The 23,401-nt window shown below is 39.6% G+C and overlaps 1 protein-coding gene across 1 annotated transcript; it reads left to right on the forward strand.

Moving 5' to 3' along the window:
- The first annotated feature begins 12,344 nt into the window (after positions 1-12,344).
- On the forward strand, positions 12,345-15,219 carry LOC109200298 (zinc finger MYM-type protein 1-like). Its single transcript, XM_019355807.2, has 3 exons — positions 12,345-13,619; positions 14,044-14,158; positions 14,366-15,219. The coding sequence occupies exons 1-3, from the start codon at positions 12,463-12,465 to the stop codon at positions 14,891-14,893; spliced, it is 1,800 nt and encodes a 599-aa protein (XP_019211352.1). The 5' UTR covers positions 12,345-12,462; the 3' UTR covers positions 14,894-15,219.
- The last annotated feature ends 8,182 nt before the right edge of the window (positions 15,220-23,401 follow it).

Consider the following 23,401-nt stretch of genomic DNA (forward strand, 5'->3'; position numbering starts at 1 on the left):
ACATGAGTAGTAATATACCTATACTTTTTTTGTTTTCACCAGTTTTCACCTGTTGCTTACACCCCCACACCTTTATCTCTTGTTATTTAGACATAGATGATTTAATTTAACTAGTTTAGGGGTATTTTGCTTTTTTCTTTAGTGCTCTGAAACACACAGAGGCTAATAGTTTTAAACAGAAAGTTTTTCACCTTCTAAAAACACATATTCACACATAGATGATTTAACTGTTTTAGGAGCGTTGGAGCTGCCTTTGCTACCCGCACACAGCGTTTCTTACCTACGGGCGCTGCTTATACAACAGAGAAAAGCAACAATACAGCGTGTTTCTCTGCTCCAAGACATCGGCGGGTCTTTCACACGGTAAGCATGTCTGTTATACCCAGCGCATAAATGTCTGTATGTCAGTGCTGATTATACAAACCCTGTTTAAAATGTGACTCATATGTTGTCCGAAAACAATTCCTCTAAATTTGCAAAGTTACTGATTTAAAAATATATTTTCGAATTTTTAGTTGCATGACAAACATACGATAGACTCTTGAGCATATTTATATAGCTACATTCACAATGGTACAACCGTGCTAAATAAAATATGCCCAAGCACCAAAGCACTCTAATGCAAGCCTCTAAACTGTATGTTTGATAAGTGCATAAAGTGTACCTCTACCTCTACAGCTGAAAACAGTTTGTATCCGCACTCTGAGGCTCTGCTGAATTGTTTTTAATATTGCGCTTTTTCACGAACTGCAGATGATGAATTCCTCTTTATTGGAGAAAGTGTCCTTAAGCTATTGTTGCTCATACTCACTGAGTTCCCTAGCTACTTCTTTACTATGTCAGTAAACTTTTTGAAAAGGAAGGTGTTGTAGATTTAAAGAAACATCCTAATTGAAGCAAAGGCAAAAATTGGAATGAATTTTATGTGACTGTTCATATTAAAGCCAACAACAAGTGAAAATAATTAATTGTATTAATGATCTCCCCCTCTCTCTCTGTGTGTGTGTGTGTGTGTGTGTGTGCGCGTGTGTGTGTGTGAGTGTGAGTGTGTGTGCCCTCACAGAAGGAAGGTCACAGCAGGAGCTTTTTCAAACACATTTCCAACCAGTTTTTACAAGAAGTGTAGCTCATACAATGGTATAAATGTATTATTTGCGATACTTTATAAATATGAAACTCTAAAGAGTTTGAGTTCATGCACATTGTGAAACAAGAATCTAAATATTTGTGTCACAATGACTGCTATAAAAACATGTTGTTTATGGGGATAATGTGACAAATCTTTTGTGGCCCTATTAATGATCAATGGTAATTGAAGAGAAAGCTTGAACCCGGGCTCAGGACATGTTCATGACAAGTGACAGCGCAGACATCTGCTAATGACAGAACATGTTTTATCATCATAAACACGGTGATATGAAGCATCGTTAAAGTGTCACTTCAGTAATGTTGACCCATGTTTTTAATAGATGTCTTTAAAACACTAAACTCTAATTTCTGGGGCTTTATTTTAAGTTTACAGAATATAACATGTGGTAAGACGACGAGTTTTACTTCTCACAGGTCGTGTTATGTGTATCTATTTATCATGTATGCTACTTTGCTCTGTGGACTGTAAAATGTTTCATTGTGTTCATGAAATAAACCAGACTTTCACCATCTGCATCTTTTACTGTTTTTCTGCTTTTGTTCACTCCAAGTTTTACAAACCCACAGATATCCAGAGTTAACTCGCTAACAATGTGGAGCAGTCTCAGTGTATTTAGCTGCTTTTACCCTAAACACAACCAACTGAGAGAAACGCCTGTAGTCCTCACTTTGATCATTTTGAACGCTGGAGATTTGTTCCATAGACACCTTATATTAGTGTTTCCTGCACTTAATCCATCACTACTATGTTCTATTAAAATTCAGATTCCTTTTATAGTTTGCAGTGAAATTTCTTAAACCCTGCTTAATGTGACAGAAGTACACGTCACTCTTTACTAACACATTTGTAGATAAGTTTATTGCTGAACCACACAGCCAGCAGTCTCACACACTCTTTGAGTTTTGAAGTTTTGAAGGTTTGTGTGTAATGGTTTTAGTCTATCAAACCTTATCCTTTTCTCCCCAGTATCACAACAGTATGACTCCCAAAGTACGGATCAGTAAACAACCAATGATTCTAAAGCCAGAACAGAAAGATACAGTTGGAAGATGCATGATTGCGTTTTTTATGATGCATAGTTAAACTACCCCCTCTTCTTCTTCTCTGCGTTGTTGTTGTTCTTGTGTGTGTGTGTGTGTGTGTGTGTGTGCGCCTTAGAAGTCAAATAATACATTAGCCACACTTAAAAAAAAAAAAAAAACCATTTGAATTTCATTTAGAACTGAGATTCTAAGTTGTAAGCAGAAATCTTATGCTCAGCCACAAACATGTTTCCCCACTTTCACAATGCTGAGGTGTCAAATCCACAACCCCCAACAAATGGTTTGTTACACAGCCTCACACACAGTAGATTTTTAACGTTTTTGGGTACAGCGGTTTAGCCACAGATGCAACTTATACTTTTGATAAAGACCACTCCACCTGTTTATTTCTTAAGAAATTAAGCATCTTTATTGAGCTTTTATTTATAAATGTCTACACAATAATAGACACCGTGTGCTCTGTGACATTATAGTCTTCTACTGCTGCTTCCATTGGTTTGCATTTTAAACTCCCAACCTTTCAGGTTTGTTATGAACGACTTATATTTCTAACATTTTGTGATATAAAAGTGAACCATACGACTTTTTTTTTTATTTTCTGTGTGATGGAATGACTTAAGACACAAGTTATTTAAACAATTCTAAATGACAGTGTGATGGCCATAGTACTTAGTGTGGGTCAAATATGTTAAGGATAATGTTTATCAATGTAAAATTGCAAAGAACCTTTGAATAGATTATAACATTTTGTAAACAGTTACCTCAGAACCTGTACTGTCAGCCCTATGTATGTAAGGTGAAACTTTCCACAGTACTTCCACTTAAGTAACTAAACACATAAAGTCACCCTTACCAATAATCCACTGCTCCTTGAAAAAAGTAGCACAAACAGACAACTGACTCAGCAATGATAAGTAGAGCTATCCGAGGATGAGACTCAAGCGGATGAAAATTAAAAGTTTTGGTTTTTGTGGCTCGGAAAATTAAAGAAAGTATGTTTAATAATTCAACAAGACCTACACTTTCAACACATGTACATTCAAAATTTGGATCAGACTAACATCGATGTTGTTCAATAGTTTTTTAGCCTCTCTCAAAATTCATTTTATGACCTTTATATCTTTATATACACGTTGTTACTGTGTTTTGTACTACCAACTGTGAGGGCTCTGCGTTTGCTTTGAGCAGTCTGTTTTTATTTTGTCTTGTGAGTGCGTGTTTTTCAAACAAGATCCTCGTCAGTTTGATTTTGTTACCACAAACTTTGTGTGAAGTTCACAACAGAGGTAAAGACATTTAAACACACAAGTTTAAGGAGGCAGCGGTTGGACCAGCTGCACAGGGCAGGTGAAACAGAGAGTGTCAGGGGAGATGTGCAACAGAAGCAGAGGGAACATTTTACAAGATGATTTAGGTGATTAAGGATTTGTTGACAAGATTAAAAGACACGTCCGTCAGAGTTCAACAACATTACAGTTTGATTAAATAAAAAGTTTTAAACTACACAAGGTTCATTTTCTCCTCTGATAGTAATCATATTAAACATGTCAAGAAAGAAAGAGTACAAAGAAAAATAGTAAATGTGTGTCTAATTCAACTCTTCCTGTGAACCTTATATGGTGAACCTTATATGGTGATGGCCAGAGGGGCCGATGGCGCGATATGGCAGCCTAGCCTCTGTCAGTCTGCCCCAGGGCAGTTGTGGCTACAATAGTAGCTTGCCTCCACCAGTGTGTGAATGTGAGAGTGAATGAATAGTGGCATTGTAAAGCGCTTTGGGTGCCTTGAAAAGCGCTATATGAAATCCAATCCATTATTATTATTATTATTATTATTATTATTATTATTATTATTATATCATCCTTTAATATGTTTGGTGTTACAAACTTGAAGAAGCACAGAAAAGATCATCAGACATTAATCAGTTTTCAGCCTTCATTCATATTGAAAAGTTGAAATCTTCCCTGCTAGACCAAAGTGCAACGTTTAACACCGTTGACCATAACATTTTATTACAGCTATTATTAAATGGAGAGGCCTCTTCACACACTGAGGTTAATTATGAAGCTCCACAGGCTTCTGTGCAAAGATCAGTTCTGTTTACATTATACGTGCTTTAGAAGACATAGCGTACATTTTCACTGCTACGCATATGATACCCACTTTTATTGGTTAAACTGTCTTAGACACATAATGAGCTTTAATTTTCTGCTTCTAAGTTCAGATAAAACTGAGGTTATCGTAACGGGGCGTAAAAATCTTAGAAACACTGTCTAACAAAATCCTTACTCTGGACGGAGAGAGAGGGAGATCATTAATACAAAGGATTGGAGTCGGTTTTGGATTTTCACTTGTTGTTGGCTTTAATATGAACAGTCACATAAAATTCATTCCAATTTTTGCCTTTGCTTCAATTAGGATGTTTCTTTAAATCTACAACACCTTCCTTTTCAAAAAGTTTACTGACATAGTAAAGAAGTAGCTAGGGAACTCTGTAAGTATGAGCAACAATAGCTTAAGGACACTTTCTCCAATAAAGAGGAATTCATCATCTGCAGTTCGTGAAAAAGCGCAATATTAAAAACAATTCAGCAGACCCTCAAAGTGCGGATACAAACTGTTTTCAGCTGTAGAGGTTAACTTTATGCACTTATCAAACATACAGTTTAGAGGCTTGCATTAGAGTGCTTTGGTGCTTGGGCATATTTTATTTAGCACGGTTGTACCATTGTGAATGTAGCTATATAAATATGCTCAAGAGTCTATCGTATGTTTGTCATGCAACTAAAAATTCGAAAATATATTTTTAAATCAGTAACTTTGCAAATTTAGAGGAATTGTTTTCGGACAACATATGTGTCACATTTTAAACAGGGTTTGTATAATCAGCACTGACATACAGACATTTATGCGCTGGGTATAACAGACATGCTTACCGTGTGAAAGGCCCGCCGATGTCTTGGAGCAGAGAAACACGCTGTATTGTTGCTTTTCTCTATTGTATAAGCAACGCCCGTAGGTCAGAAACGCTGTGTGCGGGTAGCAAAGGCAGCTCCAACGCACATCCAGGCATCCGTGTGAAAGAAAGGTGTCGCTGCAGCTAGGCTCTCAGGATAGTCAGGCTTTTATTTATATTTGCACTCTGGTGCATTAAAACTAGCAGCCTCTGTGTCCCGCTTGGATCCTCATTCCGAAAATTCAGATATTTAAATAAAATGGTGAAATGGCTAGTGATGAGGAAAGAATATGTGTTTTTTTTTTTGTTTTTTTGTTTTTTTACAAGTATCACAGTTTATTTCTAAAGGAATACCTGTTATTTGTGACACTCTGTTTGAAACTATTAGCCTCTGTGTGTTTCAAAGCGCTAAAGAAAAGTAAAATGCTCCTAACTAGTTGAATTAAAAGTAAAATGCTCGTGTTGATGAACGAAGTGTTATGCTCTCAAGGGTCGTTGTAAAGGGTTGGTGTGCCTGGTTAGGGCGTTTTTATATAGGTGGGGCTTGTTTCAGTTGTCCTCTGAGATGCAGAGATAAAGTTGTGGGGGTGTAAACAAAAGGTGAAACCTGTTTGGAGGATCGGATGGTCAGTAGAAAGGTGAAAAACCTTTGGTGGCTCCGCTGGACCTCTGACATAAGATAAAGGAGACTGTTTGTATTGAAAACTATGGATGTACAGTTGAGATGCTCTTGATAAGGATGACCTCTTCTGCTGACTGTAGGGGGTCTAACTGTAACCCCCCTCTGTCTAACTGTTGCAGAGTTAAGAATCTGAAGTATCAGAGTTTATTTCTAAAGGAATACCTGCTGTTTGTGGTATTCTGTTTGAAACTATTAGCCTGTGTGTGTTTCAGAGCACTAAAGAAAAAGCAAAATGCTCCTAAAACAGTTAAATCATCTATGTGTGAATATGTGTTTTTAGAAGGTGAAAAACTTTCTGTTTAAAACTATTAGCCTCTGTGTGTTTCAGAGCACTAAAGAAAAAAGCAAAATACCCCTAAACTAGTTAAAGTAAATCATCTATGTCTAAATAACAAAATAGCAAAAAAAGTATACTACTGACATGTTTCGTTTGCTAAATACTTTATTAAAACACAGTTTTCTATTTACATAACTTTTAATTTTTACTCCGGGATGGGGACGGATGATGTGCGTCCTGCGCCACCCAAACGATCTGGGGTGTATCGGAGCCATTTCTGCACTGCCTGTGCAAAGACAAACTCTGACATAGAGTTTGCCCCTAACTGCTGCGTCAGGCCATCTAGGACAAAAATACACACACACACACACACACACACACACACACACACACACACACACACACACACAAACAAAAAAAGTGAATTAGAGCACATGAATAAGCTCTTGTTATCTGTCTTCAGCAGGGAGAAAGTATGTAAACTCCTAGGCTGATAAACATGAAAGTCACCAGGTGTAAATCTGCAAACTGCCGCATTTGATTCCCAAAGAGCTATGAGTGGAAAAAGTGATAAGTCTTAGCATGGTGTGCCGTGCATCCTTTAAAACAAAATAAACATGGGGTCCTTGGGCTGTACAAACTACAACCCGAGGACTAAACAAGCCAAAGACCAAAGACTCGATCTCCAGATTAACCAGACATGAAAGTCTTGTTATTAAAAAAGACAAAGTAATATAGCAAAAACTGGACACAGGACATGTGAAACACACCCAGCAGATCAATCGATCCCTTTATTGTTCACTTTAGGCTCATAAAACTACAATAAACGGTAAAACTTACCAAATATGCATCTGCACAGCGCTGTATCTTTAAATGCCCTTTTTTGCTTCGTCTGGTCCTTTGTTTTTTTCCCTGCCCAGTTTAGTACTGAGGCCAGCTCGTTTGTGATGGCATAAGCCATTACACAGCGGACTCGCACCTCCAGTGTGGTCCCTCCAATCAAGGCAAAGCGTCTCACCTATAGACACATTTTAAGAGATGGAATTAGCATGTCTCATGTCTTAAATGTTTATGCAAGTGCTTGTGTGTATGCTGTTGTTATGCATTTAAATCACATCTGACAGCTATTACACTTTATAGTTACAAAGTGTACATAAGCTTTATATACTTACCATTGCCTTATTTGCCTCTTGCGATTGAAGAGCTGCCTCTGCATGGTTTAGCTCCTCAATGTTGTGCAAGGGCAAATCCAGAGGCAGTACCCCAGCATCTACCGATTCATTGGAGCCGGTATTGCGGATGGCTCTGACCTCCTCACGGAGTTCGTTAACTGCTCTGGTCAGGTCTGACAGCATCGTTAACATCTTTTGTGAGGTCGCATCTGTTTCAAAGAACAATTCCAGAAAGATTAATGGCTTAAGCAGTGAGAGGCGAAAAACTAATATATCCATAAGTGATGGTGTAACATTCTGCATTCAAGTATAAGTTGTTTTAACTGCTAAAAGTGTTTGCTAGTTTTTGCCTGTCACATATATATGATATTTGTATATGTAGCTTGCCATCACCAGTGCGTGAATGTGTGTGTGAATGGGTGGATGACTGAATATGTAAAGCGCTTTGGGGTCCTTAGGGACTAGTTAAGGCGCTGTACAAATATAGGCCATTTACCATTTATACCATGTAAAATCTGAAATTCCAAGATGTTCGAACTTGCCTTGTAATAGTGGCCTCACAGAGTCTCTGGAATCTACAGAAAAACAAATCACAACAAGATGACATTCAGGAGTATAAACTGGTGTTTTGAAGATAAGTGCACAATGACATTGTGATTCAGCTTTAAAACAATTTTAAAAGCGTACCATCTATAGGGAAGGCCTCGACATCAGACTCTGCATGCTGGGGAGATTGCAAAGCTGTGTCGTTTGGAGTGTTCTGCCGGAGTGGCGAAAGGTGCCGGAAGCTGGGAGGGGCATTATGATGCCTGCTGTCACTGGGCTGGGGGGAAGACTGCGGAGTGGTGAGGGCTGTTTAGAAAAAGATACATTTTTTTAAAGTATTTAAGAATACAGACAACTTGTCCAAAAAGTTTCCATGTGTCACACACAGATATGTACACAGACACTACACATTATTTTATTACCTGGTATTTTCACTCGAGGTGCCTGGGGAAACCATTTTTTTGTGGGCTGCTCATCCTCTGAGTCACTATATGTGTACAGGGGATTTGGTCTAAAGAAATAAGTAGAAAAAGTTCATAAGTAATTACAAATGTGCTTTTGGCATATTTTTTCCTAAAGTTACAGTTTGATTTATAATAACACACACAGGAAACGGAGATGTGCAAGAAGGTGCAGTATTCAATGAATTTTTGAAGTGCACAAGTGTACATGGCTTTGCATTTTTAAAAAGTTTACAAACTTACACTTTTTGGACTATATTATGTGGTTATATTGCAGTATTCAAGCATCACAGATATGTACAAAAGACAAGATTATAAATTCTTAACAATCAAAGATATGTTTGTGAATAAAAAAAGTTTTACTTGTGCTTTCTTTTATGACTGGTCTGAGTTTGAAGCCCAGTGAGAAGCCCAGTATCTTAAACTTGTTAGTAAGAATTCAGTATTTGGCGCTTCCTCATCAGCTTCAGCATCACTATTATCAGAATCAAACGGTGGTGCATGGCAACCAAAGATGTCAAAACTAAAGTCACAGTCATTATCCTTGTCGGGTGATACATAGGTCTCACATACTTCTGAAATGTGCTCATAGCAACTGGTAAATACTTGACTGTCTATATCCGGGTGACAACAGTGGGACACACCAGACTCTTCTGCAACCTGCGGTCGCTTAACTTCTACTTGTGCATTGCTGTTTTGTTTATGTTTTTCAGCAACCATCTCATTAAAGTGCCTGATTATATCTGACTCTGCTGCCTCAACCATTTTCCGTAATTTGCGCCTCCTTGACCAGCGTGACGTCATTGTCAGTGTATATCAGATTAAACAAATATATTGCTATTTTATTAATATTGCTATATTTGGAAATAGCCAAATAAGCAAAATGTTTAACACTAGGAATGTTTTTAAGGACGTGAGTTTCTTACGTATTGATGGGTGGATGGTAGTAACCAAATCAGATCTGAAAAAAAGAGGAAAAATAAGGAACAATGTCAATAAAGAGGGAAAACTAGATACAAAGACGACTCATAGAAGATGAACTGAGTCCTATGTGTGAAGGGACAGTTACTGTGTGTGTATATGTAAGCATTTAAACACTGAATATACTCAAATTAACAGTATTTTGTCTAAGTCTGCCATTGTAGGAATTCATGGCACCGAGACAAAAACGTGGCGCACAGTGTGACGTCAAAATTGGCGCAGACCTTTGACGCTGCGTTTTCTCCGTTTTTCTCGTCCACACATAAATGCAAAAATGGAGTTTTCGAAAATATCCACCCTGGCAGGCGTTTTTAGAAATCTCCATTTTCAGTGACCAAAAACGCTGTTTACGTGTGGACGAAAGGTGCAAACACAATTGGTAGGTGAGTGTGCAGCGTAAAGTTAGGTGAGCGTGCAACGTAAAGTTTGAATTGAGTGCGAATTGAAGCGGGTGCTCTCCAATCATTAAAAGTAACAAAGTCCTTGAACACATTTATACAGTTACCATTACGTTTATCAATCATATATCACAGATTTAGAATTTTTTGTAGTACTAAGCAACTACAGAGCGAAAGTCTGGGTCAGCCTCGCGCCGAGGCGACGGCAAGAACAAAGGAAACCTCGAAGCATTAAAGCTAGCTTTGTAAGGGAATATAACGAAGAAATTATGAAACGAAAATGTTTTCTTTGTTGATATACTTTGTTCGCAGTGCAATTTATTTGTTGCCGGATTGTAAGAAGTAGACACAATTTCGGGCTCCCACATTTTGTGGAAGCAACGTAAATAACAGTAAAAAACTCGTTAATGTACAACATTAACGAGTTTTTTACTGTTATTCAAATGCAAACATGGAAATAACGAGTAGGAAAAAAAATCATTCATTCTTACGTTATACTAATCGTGGTGCAGGCCAGTGCAGTGCATGAACCGATGCCTTCTCCGGTCAGTTCCACTGAGTAAATCAAATGTCCCGCTCTATTGTAGAAGACAGTGAATACCTGGGGGGATGTACCAATGTGAGAGGGGTGCTGCGGAATAGTCCAAGTGATCGCTGCTTTAATTTCCCGGTCAACTATACATAAATTGCACGTAGACACGATTTTTTAAAGCTGGTGAACTAGACCAAGTCATTGATAACAAATGAACAATAAATCTACTTTCTCTGGTACTTTATACCCGATCAGTTGCAATGCAATTTAATGCTCAACTATAAATCGATGGTTTTTGATGGTGACCGGAGCCGAATGATCGTCAACTATAAATAGACGTTTTCTTGACGTAGTTGTTGTCACCTGGTCGACTACAAATAGATCAAATATCAATGACAAAAAAACAACGGTAAATCAAAATTGTTACAATGTCTCTATAGTAAGACCGTCGGTTTACCACAGTATTTCAATGTTGTTACAACATTGGCATTTCAACCCCGACCATATACAACGGATCGGATGAAAAATCAACATCAATTCAATGTCGTCTTGCTATCTGGGTAAGGACTCCCAGCCATTTAGCATTGTGGAGGACAAAGGATTTAAAAGATTTGTTGAATCATTAAATCCTAGCTATGTTCTCCCCACTAAAAAGGTCATAAAAGCAGTGAAAATTTAGTTTTTACAGAATAAAATGTGAACAGGCAGGACTGAGGCTCAAAGCCTCAGTGTGTAGCTGTCCATACCTCAACGTTACAAAAGCACAACCACTGTCCATACCCCAACCACATCTCAACTCACAGTAAATGATCATTTCCATTTTAAGCATTTCCAAATAATCATTTTCCAAACTGCCAGTATAAATATACACAGTATACTGCCATCACTACAATATACTTGTTTTACACACTCCTTTTGTTGTTGACATTTACAGGCTGTGTGCAAAACGCCCCACTCTTCAAATGCATGCCAACTAATATTTTTACGTCCAGTAGATGTCCTACTAGAGCAAATGAAGCTTCAAGACGCTTTGTGCTGGGGTGAACCAATTGCATGAAAAGCTTCAGTGCTTCATGAAGCTTCATCTGCCCATCACTAGTTTAAATCAATTCCTACAAGTTTGTTAAGTTAACATGTTATTTATTTCAACTGTTAATTTGTATTGTTTAGAATTTACCTTACCTTCTTCTTCTTCTGTATAGAGTTTATTGGCGGTTGGCAAACAGCAAAATGGTGCATTACCGCTAGTGATGTGACGTTCTGTATCGAGGCTTCAAAGCTTGTGTCGACTAATGGAGGGGGCGTTTCCGCGACGCGTGTATCGAGGCTTGCTTCATTTATGGGAGGAGCTGAAAATGATGACGTCCGAAGTCTCGCTGCCCGGCTGTACCACGTGACTGGTTCATGAAGTGGTTCGAACTTTGCCGCGAGCTATGACAGCGATAAAAACCCCTCAGACTTCATTCAAAAATGTGGGTGTTTCAGTGGCGGCTGGCCCATAGGGGGCGCTCGGGCTCCGCCCCCCCAAATGTGGAGGAGTAAAAATATATATTTTTTAAAAATTCATCAATGATAGTTTTACTATGTGTGTGCCCATATACAGCCAGGCGTATTTTAACATTTTCACCAGCTGACTCATTAAAGTTCAACCAACAAACGGTGTTTTTCTTCTTCTGGGGCGCTCGTCAAAGCGCCCTTGATATGCAGCGAAATAGCCTATCATTAAATGGTTGCCAGGGGAAAATAATAAATATTTGACCTATCAGCGTCGCTGAATTAAATGGTTTGGGGGCGCTTAAAATTGCGCCCCTGCAGAAAACGCGCAAAGATTTGCTGTTCTAGAATTTTACCTCAGTCAGTAGCCTAAGTGAGCTATAAGGTCAGAGAGAGACGATGGCAGCGGTATTGTTAACGGTTGAGGCACAGCCTCCCCCAAATTCGGTTAGATCGCTTCTAACCTACCCTTTTGCCAGAAGGACAATGGCAGAAAAACTGCAAGTTAAAGAGTTGGGACCTGACAAGCCCGAAATTCAACTAACCCAGGCAACGAAGGAGAAGTCAAAAGCATACAACAGGACTTTTTGTCGGAGTTGGTTCCAGCGCAAGTCGTGGCTGACAGGCTGTGGAACAGCTAATGCACTTTTTGTTTCCCGTGCATACTGTTCAAAAGTGACAAGTGTGATTTGACGTGGACACAATCTGGACAAACCGACTTAAAGCACCTCTCCGAACGAATCAAGAAACATGAAAGCTCACGAGTTCATATGGACAACAGTGTAAAGCTAGCTGTGCTAGGGAAAACTAGCATAGCGGCGCAGCTAGATGATGGACATCGGATTGCTTTAAGAAGGCACAACGAAGAGGTAGATAAAAACCGTCATATTTTATCTAAAATCATCGATTGTATTAAGTTTTGTGGTGCTTTTGAGCTAGCAATGCGGGGACATGATGAAAGTGATTCCTCAGACAATCCAGGGATTTTTAGAGGTTTAGTCGACTTGATGGCATCAATTGATCACGACTTGAGGCAACACCTTGAAAATGCTACTGTATTTAAAGGCACCTCGAAAACAGTCCAGAACGAGATCCTGGATTGCATGTTGGCAGTTCTGAGAGAAAGGATCGTGGAAGAAGTAAAGGCAGCGAAGTTTTTAGCCATTCAAGCTGATGAAACCACTGACATTTCTACACACTGTCAGTTAGTCATGGTGCTAAGATACATTGACCAACGAAACCGTATTCAAGAGCGTTTTTTTGAATTCATCAAGCTACCCAATGCTTGTGCAGATGCAATAGCCAGTGCCTTATCGGAGAGGCTGCGCTTCATCCTCCCCCAGGGACAAGAGAGAAAGTTGATCGCCCAGGCCTACGATGGGGCCGCTGTAATGAGGGGTACCACTGGAGGAGTGCAGCGTAAGATACAGGACATTTATGCTAACGCTCACTACGTACATTGTTATGCCCATCAGTTAAACCTGGTAATGCAACAAGCAACCTCCCACATCCCTCAAATCAGTCACTTTTTTTCCGACATAGCAGGATTCGCTTCTTTTTTTACTAAATCGAGCAAGAGGACTGCAGTGCTTGACGAGGTGGTGGCGCACCGACTTCCAAGTGCATCGGCAACCCGTTGGAACTTCAACAGTCGTGCTGTGAATACAGTGTATGAACATAAAGACGATCTGGTGAGGTGTTTTCAGACCATCCGTAACAGTGAAGGATTTGATGCCCCTACAAAGAGAGATGCCGGTGGTTTCGTGAGAATGCTGGAAGACGAAGCTTTCTGTTTTTTCCTGGCCTTGTTTCACAAGATAATGCCACATGTAGACATGCTGTATAACCACCTACAGAAGAGAAACATCGATTCTGTCACCATCGCAGGGATCACCCAGACATTCATCAGCCGCATGCAGGCTATCAGGTAGGCATAAAAGCATAAATATGTAACCTAGAATAAATGTTAATTATCTATGCATAGATTCTATCAAATTCTCTGCATATATTCTGTGTTCTGTGACTTAAATGTTTAATGGAATTCAGATAATTTTGATTTATATCAGCCTTTGAAGTAATTTTATGAAAAATATTTGATTAAGTATATTTGATGAAGTATATTCCCAGTAATGATTTGATGTAGCCTATACCATAGGCTATTTCCTGAAATTATGGCCAGGGCCTTTATTTACTTGCACTGGTTTTCCCCCAGCCATTAAACCAGGTCCGGTTATTAATTAAATCCGGTAATTCCCGGTAATTAGAACACAACCTTTGTTTGGTTTGTGTTTGGTTAATATATCCCTATTCAGTTTTCAGAAGCCATTAATGAAACTTATGTATTGGATCAGGGAGGCACTTCCTAATCTGGTTGTGGATGAGGAGTACAGGGGACCTGTTCAAGACCCACCCACAAAGAGACGGAGAACATTGGGGGAAGACAGGCAACACCATTTGGCACTGGAGGTAAGCACTAGCTGCTTGGTCTGATTTAAATCGGATCATCAGATAAAATCTAATGACGATGCTGTCAGATGTCATTTGATATAGTGGTCATGACTGTTTTGTTTTGTTATGGACAGATTTTTTTTTTCAGAATAATGATTAACATGAGACATGTGCCAAAGTCTTACCACTGAATCTAACTCTTACCAATTATATATTATTGGATAGGTGTGCGACACCATTATGAGCCATGCCAAGGAGAGGTTTTCTTTCACCAAGCACCTTGTCAGCGCCACTCTGTTGCAAGGAGACTTGTTCCAACAACACAGCAAAAATTTTCCAGATGCAGCACTACAAACCACAGTGGAAGCCTATCCCTCATTGGACAAAGCCAGACTTAAAACAGAACTGTCCCTGATCTACGACAACGAGGAGTTTCAGAGTTGTAGTGGTGCGCTGGCGCTCTATCAGGTTCTGATGGAAAACAACCTTCAAGACACATTCACCGAAACTGTAAGTCTTCTTAACATCCTCATCACCACACCAATGACAACATCAGAATCGGAGAGGTGTTTCTCTACTTTAAAGAGGATAAAAACTTTCCTGAGAAACAATATGGCTCAGGATCGGCTCAACGCTCTGGCTATGCTGTCCATAGAGAAAAAACTCACACAAGAACTTCCTGATTTCAACACCAGGGTCATCGAGAAATTTGCCACTCAGAAAGACAGACGAGCAAAGTTCTTGTACAAATAAGAACCCTTAACCATATTTACTCTCTTTCTCCATCCCTCTCTCTTTCTCTCTTTAGCCCACCCCCCCAATCAGTTTACAGTTGTTGTTTTCAATAGTTATTTTTCATTCATTCAAAAAAAAAAAAAATCTGTTCATGTTCATTTTTACAAATCTATACAAATGGCCAGAATATGGTTGTTCATTTTTACAAATCTATACAAATGGCCAGAATATGGTTGTTCATTTTAAATTTAAATTAAAATTGTGTTGTTTGATGTACTCATTAAATGGGTCATTTTAGTCGATATCATAAAAATTGCCCCCCCTGAGATTTTTTTCAGGAGCCGCCACTGGGGTGTTTGATGGAGAGTTACGGTTAGTGAGAGTTTGGAGACAGTTTGGAGATTTATGAGAGTGAGGAGAGAAAGTCAGGAGAGAATGGAGCCAGCTAAGAAGAGGAGGATGTCCTCCCCTGTGTGGGAACATTTTGATCTTATTCTTCCCAACAAGGTATGTAAATTTCTACAGAAGATGTATTTTCATAATACTGATGGTGCAATGCAATTTATGTTAAGCTGTCTTTACTTTTGTACAAGGTGAAGTGTTTGCTATGTGCCAGGGAGCTGGGATATAACAACAACACCTCATCCATGCTCAGGCACTACAGAGCTTTGCATGAAAATAAGGGGAACACCGATTGTGGAGCAAGACCAGGTGAGCCATCAAATGCCATGATAATATAGCATGCAGTAATGTTACTAAATGATATAACAATATTATACAACTGTAATAAGTTACGTGTGTGATATTTATATTTGTGCTTTGTTTTTGTTGTCTTTCCTCAGGAGAACAATCTCAAATAGATGAAGACCTGGTTAACATGGTGATTGAGGACTCCCAACCATTTAGCATTGAGGAGGACAAAGGATTTAAAAGATTTGTTAAATCATTAAATCCTAGCTATGTTCTCCCCACTAAAAAGGTCATAAAAGCAGTGAAAATTTAGTTTTTACAGAATAAAATGTGAACAGACAGGACTGAGGCTCAAAGCCTCAGTGTGTAGCTGTCCATACCTCAAAGTTACAAAAGCACAACCACTGTCCATACCCCAACCACACCTCACCTCACAGTAAATGATCATTTCCATTTTAAGCATTTCCAAATGATAATTTTCCATACTGCCAGCATAAATATACACAGTATACTGCCATAACTACAATATACTTGTTTTACACACTCCTTTTGTTGTTGACATTTACAGGCTGTGTGCAAAATGCCACACTCTTCAAGTTCATGCCAACTAATATTTTTACGTCCAGTAGATGTCCTACTAGAGCAAATGAAGCTTCAAGAAGCTTTGCGCTGGGGTGAACCAATTGGATGAAAAGCTTCAGTGCTTCATGAAGCTTCATCTGCCCATCACTACTTACAGGTTTCTTTGAAAAATACTTTCTTATATCCAGGTTCTTCCTTGTTGCTGCCATCCTCCTCTCCTCCTTGCAGGTCCTCGCAGCGCAGGCTTGCCGCTGCTAAAACTAAACAGAGCTCCCTGAAAGGCACAGCCAATCACATTGGCCATATTTGTCATATGAGGTAGGACTCCAGTAGCGAACATAATTTAACTCTTTCTGCACCGCTGGGTGAATGAGACGTTGACAGATCTTTTTTTTTTTTCTTTCTATCGGTTTTGCTTTTCTTTACTCAAAGAGATCAAATTATTGGTGGGGAATATTCAAGAATCGCTGGATATTGGTGGGGACATGTCCCTTCCGTCCATGCCAAATCTACGCCCTTGCAACCAAATTTAAGACTTTTGTCATTAAATAACATCACAACATCCCGTCTGATTCCATCACAGATTATTACTTAATCTGTTAAAAATGTTATACTTTCTCTAAAGTAATTTATTTTGTTATGCTTGATAACCATGCCAAGGTGGGTGTATGAAACTTGAATTATTTATATGGATGAACTTTTTTGGAAACAAATCCCTACTAACTAGACTTTGATTTATTTAAAGTTAATTTAGTTTGTTTTGTTGTGTTAGGCAAAAGCTAATTATTCAAGAATCATTTTAGATTAAACCTGAATAAATTTTTACTCAAAATTCTTGCAGAATCAACTGTACGGCAACTTTTGACTTCTTCAAAGACGTCCCAGAGACATCTTAATCTTTCAGGCTCATGTCTCGCAAGTCTCCTGTTTCAAAGGTTATCATCTAGCTGAACAACCATTATCAACTGCAAAGACACCTGAGGTGGCTTCTGTTATGAATACATGCTAATGCAAACTGTACTGCTGATGTAGATGTATGATATGTTCTTAATGATACTGCAGGATCTAATGTTTTTATAGTTTAACTTTCACTCTGCTTTCTTTAAATTTCATTTAATTCGGTCAATTACAAAATGATCTAGTAACTTGCTTTGCTTAATCTTCTCACATGATAAACAGCAATAAACATGTTTTTTCTGACGTTGCCTCAGTTATTTGTACTGTTGAGTATTTTATTTTCAAAATTGCTCAGTTTCCAACTACTGTCTCACAGTTGCTGTGAAAAAGAAAACGAAAAACTGAGAGTTCACATTTTAAGGCAGGCAAGAATAACAAACGTATTTTCATTCATTGTACGTCGCTCTGTTTGATCCCAAATAGACTAGGCTACTAAAATTATTGCATAGTAATCTATCTTTGGGTAAAAATACATTCTTTGACATGAAAGAATTCTGAATAGAAGTACCAGTACCAAATCATTTTTAGCAACAAACTAAACCAGTCTGACAAAAAGCTCATCTGTCAGCATTTGACTAAAGAAACTGACAAACAACTATTCACACAGTTATATTTAACATTCTTGAAGCAAATGATTTATCAGTACTAAGTTATTCTGTGCAGGGGGTTGTGACAAAAAACAGACTTGTCTTCTTGAATCAGAATTCATCATTCATGAAAGTCCCTACAAAATAAGATAAGATAAGATACCTTTATTAGTCCCACAAGGGGAAATTTCATGTTAAGGCTGCCGACCTATTGCACACAATGGCGGCGCCATCTTACCCTCCGACCATACATACATTACTCAAAAACATCACATGGGGAAGACAGGTCAGAGGGGTATAACAATGGAAAATGCACCACACGAGGAAAGATAAGGAGAAAAAAAATAACTCCCTCCAGACTGAGCTCCAACAGGGAGATCAGTTTTAGAACAGGAAAAAAAAACACCTCTGCACATAGCACATGAAAAAATTCTTAATACACCAAAGAAACACATGACAAGCAACAGGGAAGGGTGAGAGACAGCCAGTGTAGACAGTACATCCGGGCCTACAAAGCGCTGGTCTCCTTGATCCACCGTCAGCATCGGAGGGAAATAAGCGTCGAAGGCGTTTGGAGGGGGAGGGGGGATGAGTATACATCTGCATGTGTATATATGTCTGTTTGCGTGTGTGTGTGTACCCGGGTGGCCTTGCATAGAATGGGAAGAACAGTCTAAACACAGTCGTTATCAGGGTGTTGTTGTTCAGCTCCAGCCTTGAGACCGCCGAAAGGGTATCCGCATGAAGTGATGGTGGTTTTTACTTTAGTGCGAACAACTCATATGAATTTCAAAGCTGTTCTAACAGTCCGACACTCTCTCAATCTCCCGTTGGAGAGCCGTGAGCTTGTCCATGATGTTATCAAACTTGTGCTCCGTGATGTTGTCATTCTTGTGCTCAAAGAGCCGATTTCTGAGAACTCACGACCGCAGTGCGCTTCTCCAAGATGTGATCCAAATTGCACTCATAGGTGTTATTCCGAGTGAGCCCCTCCAAGATGTAATCCAGTTTGCACTCAGAGGTCTTATTCTGAGTATTCACGGCAGTCGTAAGCTTCTCCAAGATCTTATCCATGCTGCACTCAATGAGCCCATTTTGAGAAACTCACGTCTCATCCCATCGTTTCAATCCCAGCGGGCAGCCTTGTGGGGATTTGAACAGCCAGTTCCGCTTTGTTAGTTCTTCGATAAGTCAGGGCCAAGCCAGCTCCGATCAGCAAGAACCCTGTTATCATGGTTCCAAATAGGTAGATATCTTCGGCACTCAGGCTCACCCAAGCCCAGACTTCTCGTTGAGAAAAGGGTGTCAATTGCATTTAGGGATCAGTTGATCAAATCCATAATTCCTCTTTTAGGTTTTAGAGAACAGACTGTGAGAGAGTGTTCCAGGGAAAAGTAATACAAAAAACATGAGACTAGACAAGGACACAAGAGGCTAAGCAGGGAAGCTAAGGGAGAGGAGGAGGAGGAGAGGAGAAAAGTGCGACTGCCTTCGTCAAGAGCAAGAGACAGTAGAACATATCAAATCTTCAGAAGATTGTACATCACGGAAAGTGGCCCATTTCCTATATAAAATCCATCTGGATGAAGATTGGTGACATCCATCTGGATGTAAATCCATTTGTTAGAACAGCCTTATAATTTTGTTCATGGGTGAAGCAAGATGGCGCCGGTGTGTGTGGCTGCTTGTCTGTCACTGCCAACTTTGTTCCTGTTTATATTTCTAACTTTTGTCATCCACGAAACAAAGTCTCTGCTAAAGCATGATCGCCAGACACTACTGGACCAAACCTGTGGTCCAAAATATTGTGTCGTTTTGAGCTGGTGGGCAGCAGCCCCTGCCCCCAGTTGTATCGGGAATCCCAGGTTACCTGTACCGGGTTCTCATGCGACCTTCTCGACGCAGGCGTCATAATCGTCGGGGTAAATGAAGCGGTCGGCTGGTGAAGCTAAAGGTTTATCTAAGGAATTGTTCTGCTGTTTTCCGACCAGCGCATGGATTATTTTCCAAGATTGTTTGTGTCTCTGCGTTTCCTGGATCCCGTTGATGCCTGTTTGGTGCCTGTGATCGGCTTTGATGATGCTCCTTGGCTTTCCTGCCCATGCCCTCTCAGGCTAAACCTCCGCCGTACATCATCGAAACCTGAGATCGCTGCGTCGGGTTTCTCGACTTACTGAAACCGGTGCTCCAGCTCCAGCTCCTGCCAGGATTGCCCTGGTGAACACCAGATCACTTTTAAACAAAACTTTTATTTTTTGGGACTTTTTCAGTTCCCGTGATCTGATTTTCTGTGTGTGACTGAGACGTGGCTGAGTGTTGGTGAGTCCAGTGCTCTATCTGAACTTTTACCAATGAATTGTGCTATTTTAATTCGCCACAGATGTCAGGCAGAGGTGCAGGCACAGCGACTGTTTTAAAAAAGGATTACAAATGTAAGCAGTGTTTTCTACAGCCTTCGTTCTCCAGCTTCGAACTTACCTCATTTTAGGTGAGTCGCACAAACCCGGTTTTCTGTGCTGTCATCTATCGTCTCCCGAAATACAATAAGAACTTCATAAATGAGATTATGCCCAACTTTGATAGTGTTCTTATTGTTGGAGATTTCAATATATATGTATGTTGTCCTGATAAGCCACTGGTAAATGACTTTTTAAGCCTTATTGACTCTTTTAGCCTGGTACAGTCCGTGCCTGGCCCTACACATGAGCATGGACACACACTGGATCTTGTTCTGTCATATGGTCTGCCTGTCACTAACTAGATTTGTGACTGTGCACTCTCAGATCATATGCCTGTGTTATTCAACGTTGGTTTTACACATACTGCAGTTAAATGTTGCGCTGCTGCTCGGCGCTGTCGGGTTATTAACCCCTCCACCGCCACGCTGTTTTCTGCTGCTTTTAATCAGCTCTGTGGCCCTTCTGACTTTGTTTCCTCTGACACAGAAGAGCCTAATTCCAGGTTTTATCTCTCTGCACTGGCTGCCTGTGTCTTTTAGAGTTCATTTTAAAATTCTCATGTTTGTTTTTAAATGCTTTCACAATCTTGCCCTGCCTTACCTCTCTGAGCTTCCTCATCTCCGCACACCCTGTCGGTCTCTAAGGTCAGCTGACCAGCTGCTCCTGGAGGTACCGAGATCCAGGAGGAAGCTCAGAGGGGACAGGGCCTTTTCTATCGTGGGTCCTAAACTATGGAATACTTTGCCCTTGCACATTAGACAGGCCCCTTCACTGTCCACTTTTAAATCGCGTCTTAAAACCCACTTTTATTCTTTGGCTTTAAACCTCAGGGAGACTTAGTTTCTCTTGTAATGAAATTAGTTATTTAATTAATTATTTTACTTTTTCTTTTATTTATATCTTATGTACTTTTATTATATAGTTCCTATATACAGCTTTGTGTCAGCTGTGGTTGTTTTTAAAGGCTTTATAAATAAAAGATGATGATGATGATGACTACTTTTCTAACAGTAAATATATATATCGAGAGAGAGAGAGAGATAGCTAGATAGATAGATATATAATTAACATTGACTTATTCTTACCCTTAAAAAAACCATTAAATAAACCCCTAGTCCACACTTAACCACACACACACACACACACGCATGGAAACGCACAAAAGCAAATAAAACTCAGTTCTAAGAACTGCATTAGAGACAAAATGGGCCACATCCTTGAACAATTATAAGGTGATTCTCTAATTCTTCTAAAATTTTGACTACTAAATGAGAAGGTTCATACAGCTAAGTCATACTTATCACAATGACAAGAGTAACTTAATATTGTGAGGTGTGAAGTTTCATAACCTTTCTTGACACATGAGTGTTTTCACAGTTTTTTTTTAAACTTTTTGCAGTTTACTTAAACCAACAATTCAACCCCACCCACCCCCACACACAGAGAGAACGTTTTATGATTTCCTACCTCTTTGGAGCAAAAAGAGCCCATACAAAAGATATCAATTGAAAGCCTAGAATGTCCTCTATTTACCACATTAGGATTTAGTAAGGTACCTCAAATAAGTCCAAATATTATACACGAAAAACAAATGTCCATTACAGAACACAAATGTGCAGGGTGGTTCTCAGGAGGATACATCATCTTTTCATTTGTATGCTGTCTTTTTACTTAACTGTTTCCTGTCCTGTTTTCACTGACTCTTTCTCATGTTTCATCCTTTGTATCTCCTTGTGAAGTCAGTTTTGTCTGTTTACTCAGTTGCCTGTGTTAAGTTCGTGTGTTTGGTCTTTGTTTCCTGCTACTTCCTGTTCTTTTTTTTCTTGGTGAGCCCCTTGTGTGTTGTCAAAGTTTCCAGTGTTTCAGTTCCCATTTTGTATTTTTTTCTCCTTTATTTCAGTACCTATGCAATCAGTCTCGATAAAAGGCCTGTTTGCCGTTAAGCTCAATTCCTGTCTGCCGTGTTGTCCTGGATCTTCACTCACTGAGTCTGCACATCTTGCAGACTTTTGACAGAAGTGGATAATTAAATTTTCATATTTCACACATTCTGCAACTTGTGGGGACCAAATGAAAGTTACAGATTCACGACCACATCTGAACCTGTGCAACTAATCTGCAAAGGAAGATTGCCACAGGTCACCTGATAGGATGCAGGCTTTCTGCAAACAACCACAGTCTGACTTGGACTGACTGCAGTTGCTTTTAGAGAGATTGTCAAACATTTGTAAAGTAATTGCTGTCTATTACCATATTACCCTGTGGTAGGGTGCAACAGAGGCAAATGCGCGGTCACCTCTGGTCTTAAGGTGGGATCTAGGTCGCACCAGGAGGATTTGGCCTGCTGATCTAAGCGCTCCCCTAGGGGTATAAAAGCTGAGGAGATGCTTAAGATAGATTTATGATTTTAAAAGTGAGCAATAAGATTTTACAATCAATGTGATGTTTAATGGGGAGCTAGTGCAGGTTGGAGAGAACTGAAGTAATTGACGCAAACCTACCAGTTCCGGATAAGAGACGCACAGCAGCATTTTGAATGAGCTGCAGTTTGTGAATAAGGGCAGAATGGAGACCAGTATAAAGGGATTTACAGTAATAATCTTGATGTAACAAAAGCATGGATAAGTTTTTCCAGGTCCTTACGTTGTATGTAGGGCTTGGCCTTAGAGATTAGACGTAATTGATAGAAACCAGATTTAACTACAGAGGACACATGTTTGTCCAGCTTGAAGGAACTGTCCAAGACAACATCCAAGTTCCTCGCAGTATCAGAAAGGGAGTTAGCAAAGGGCCCAAATATACCAGTTAGTTCTGCTCGAGGGATGGGAGTATCAAAGATTATAATTTCTGTCTTCTTATCATTTAAAATGAGAGAATTGCTCAGTAGCCAGATTTTAACTTCACTCATACAATCAAAGAAGTGTTGCAACGACGACCTGACATCCTCAGCCAGTTCAAAATAGATTTAAATGTCATCCACGTAAAAATGAAAGGAAATATTGTATTTATCAAAGATTTGGCCCAAGGGTAACAAGTATAAAGAGAACTGCAAAGGACCCAGCACAGACCCCTGGGGGACACCAGAGGTGACAGGGGCAATGGAGGAGGAGTAGGTACTCATTGCGACAGAAAAGGACCCTTTCTAATAGATAGGATTTAAACCAGCCCGTGATGCCCACCAGATGCTCAAGCCTCATTAAAAGGACATTATGGTCCACCAAATCAAAAGCAGAGGACAAATCAAGCAAAAC

Source organism: Oreochromis niloticus, unplaced genomic scaffold (genome assembly GCF_001858045.2).
Source record: "Oreochromis niloticus isolate F11D_XX unplaced genomic scaffold, O_niloticus_UMD_NMBU tig00001461_pilon, whole genome shotgun sequence".
Classification (NCBI taxonomy): Eukaryota; Metazoa; Chordata; class Actinopteri; order Cichliformes; family Cichlidae; genus Oreochromis; species Oreochromis niloticus.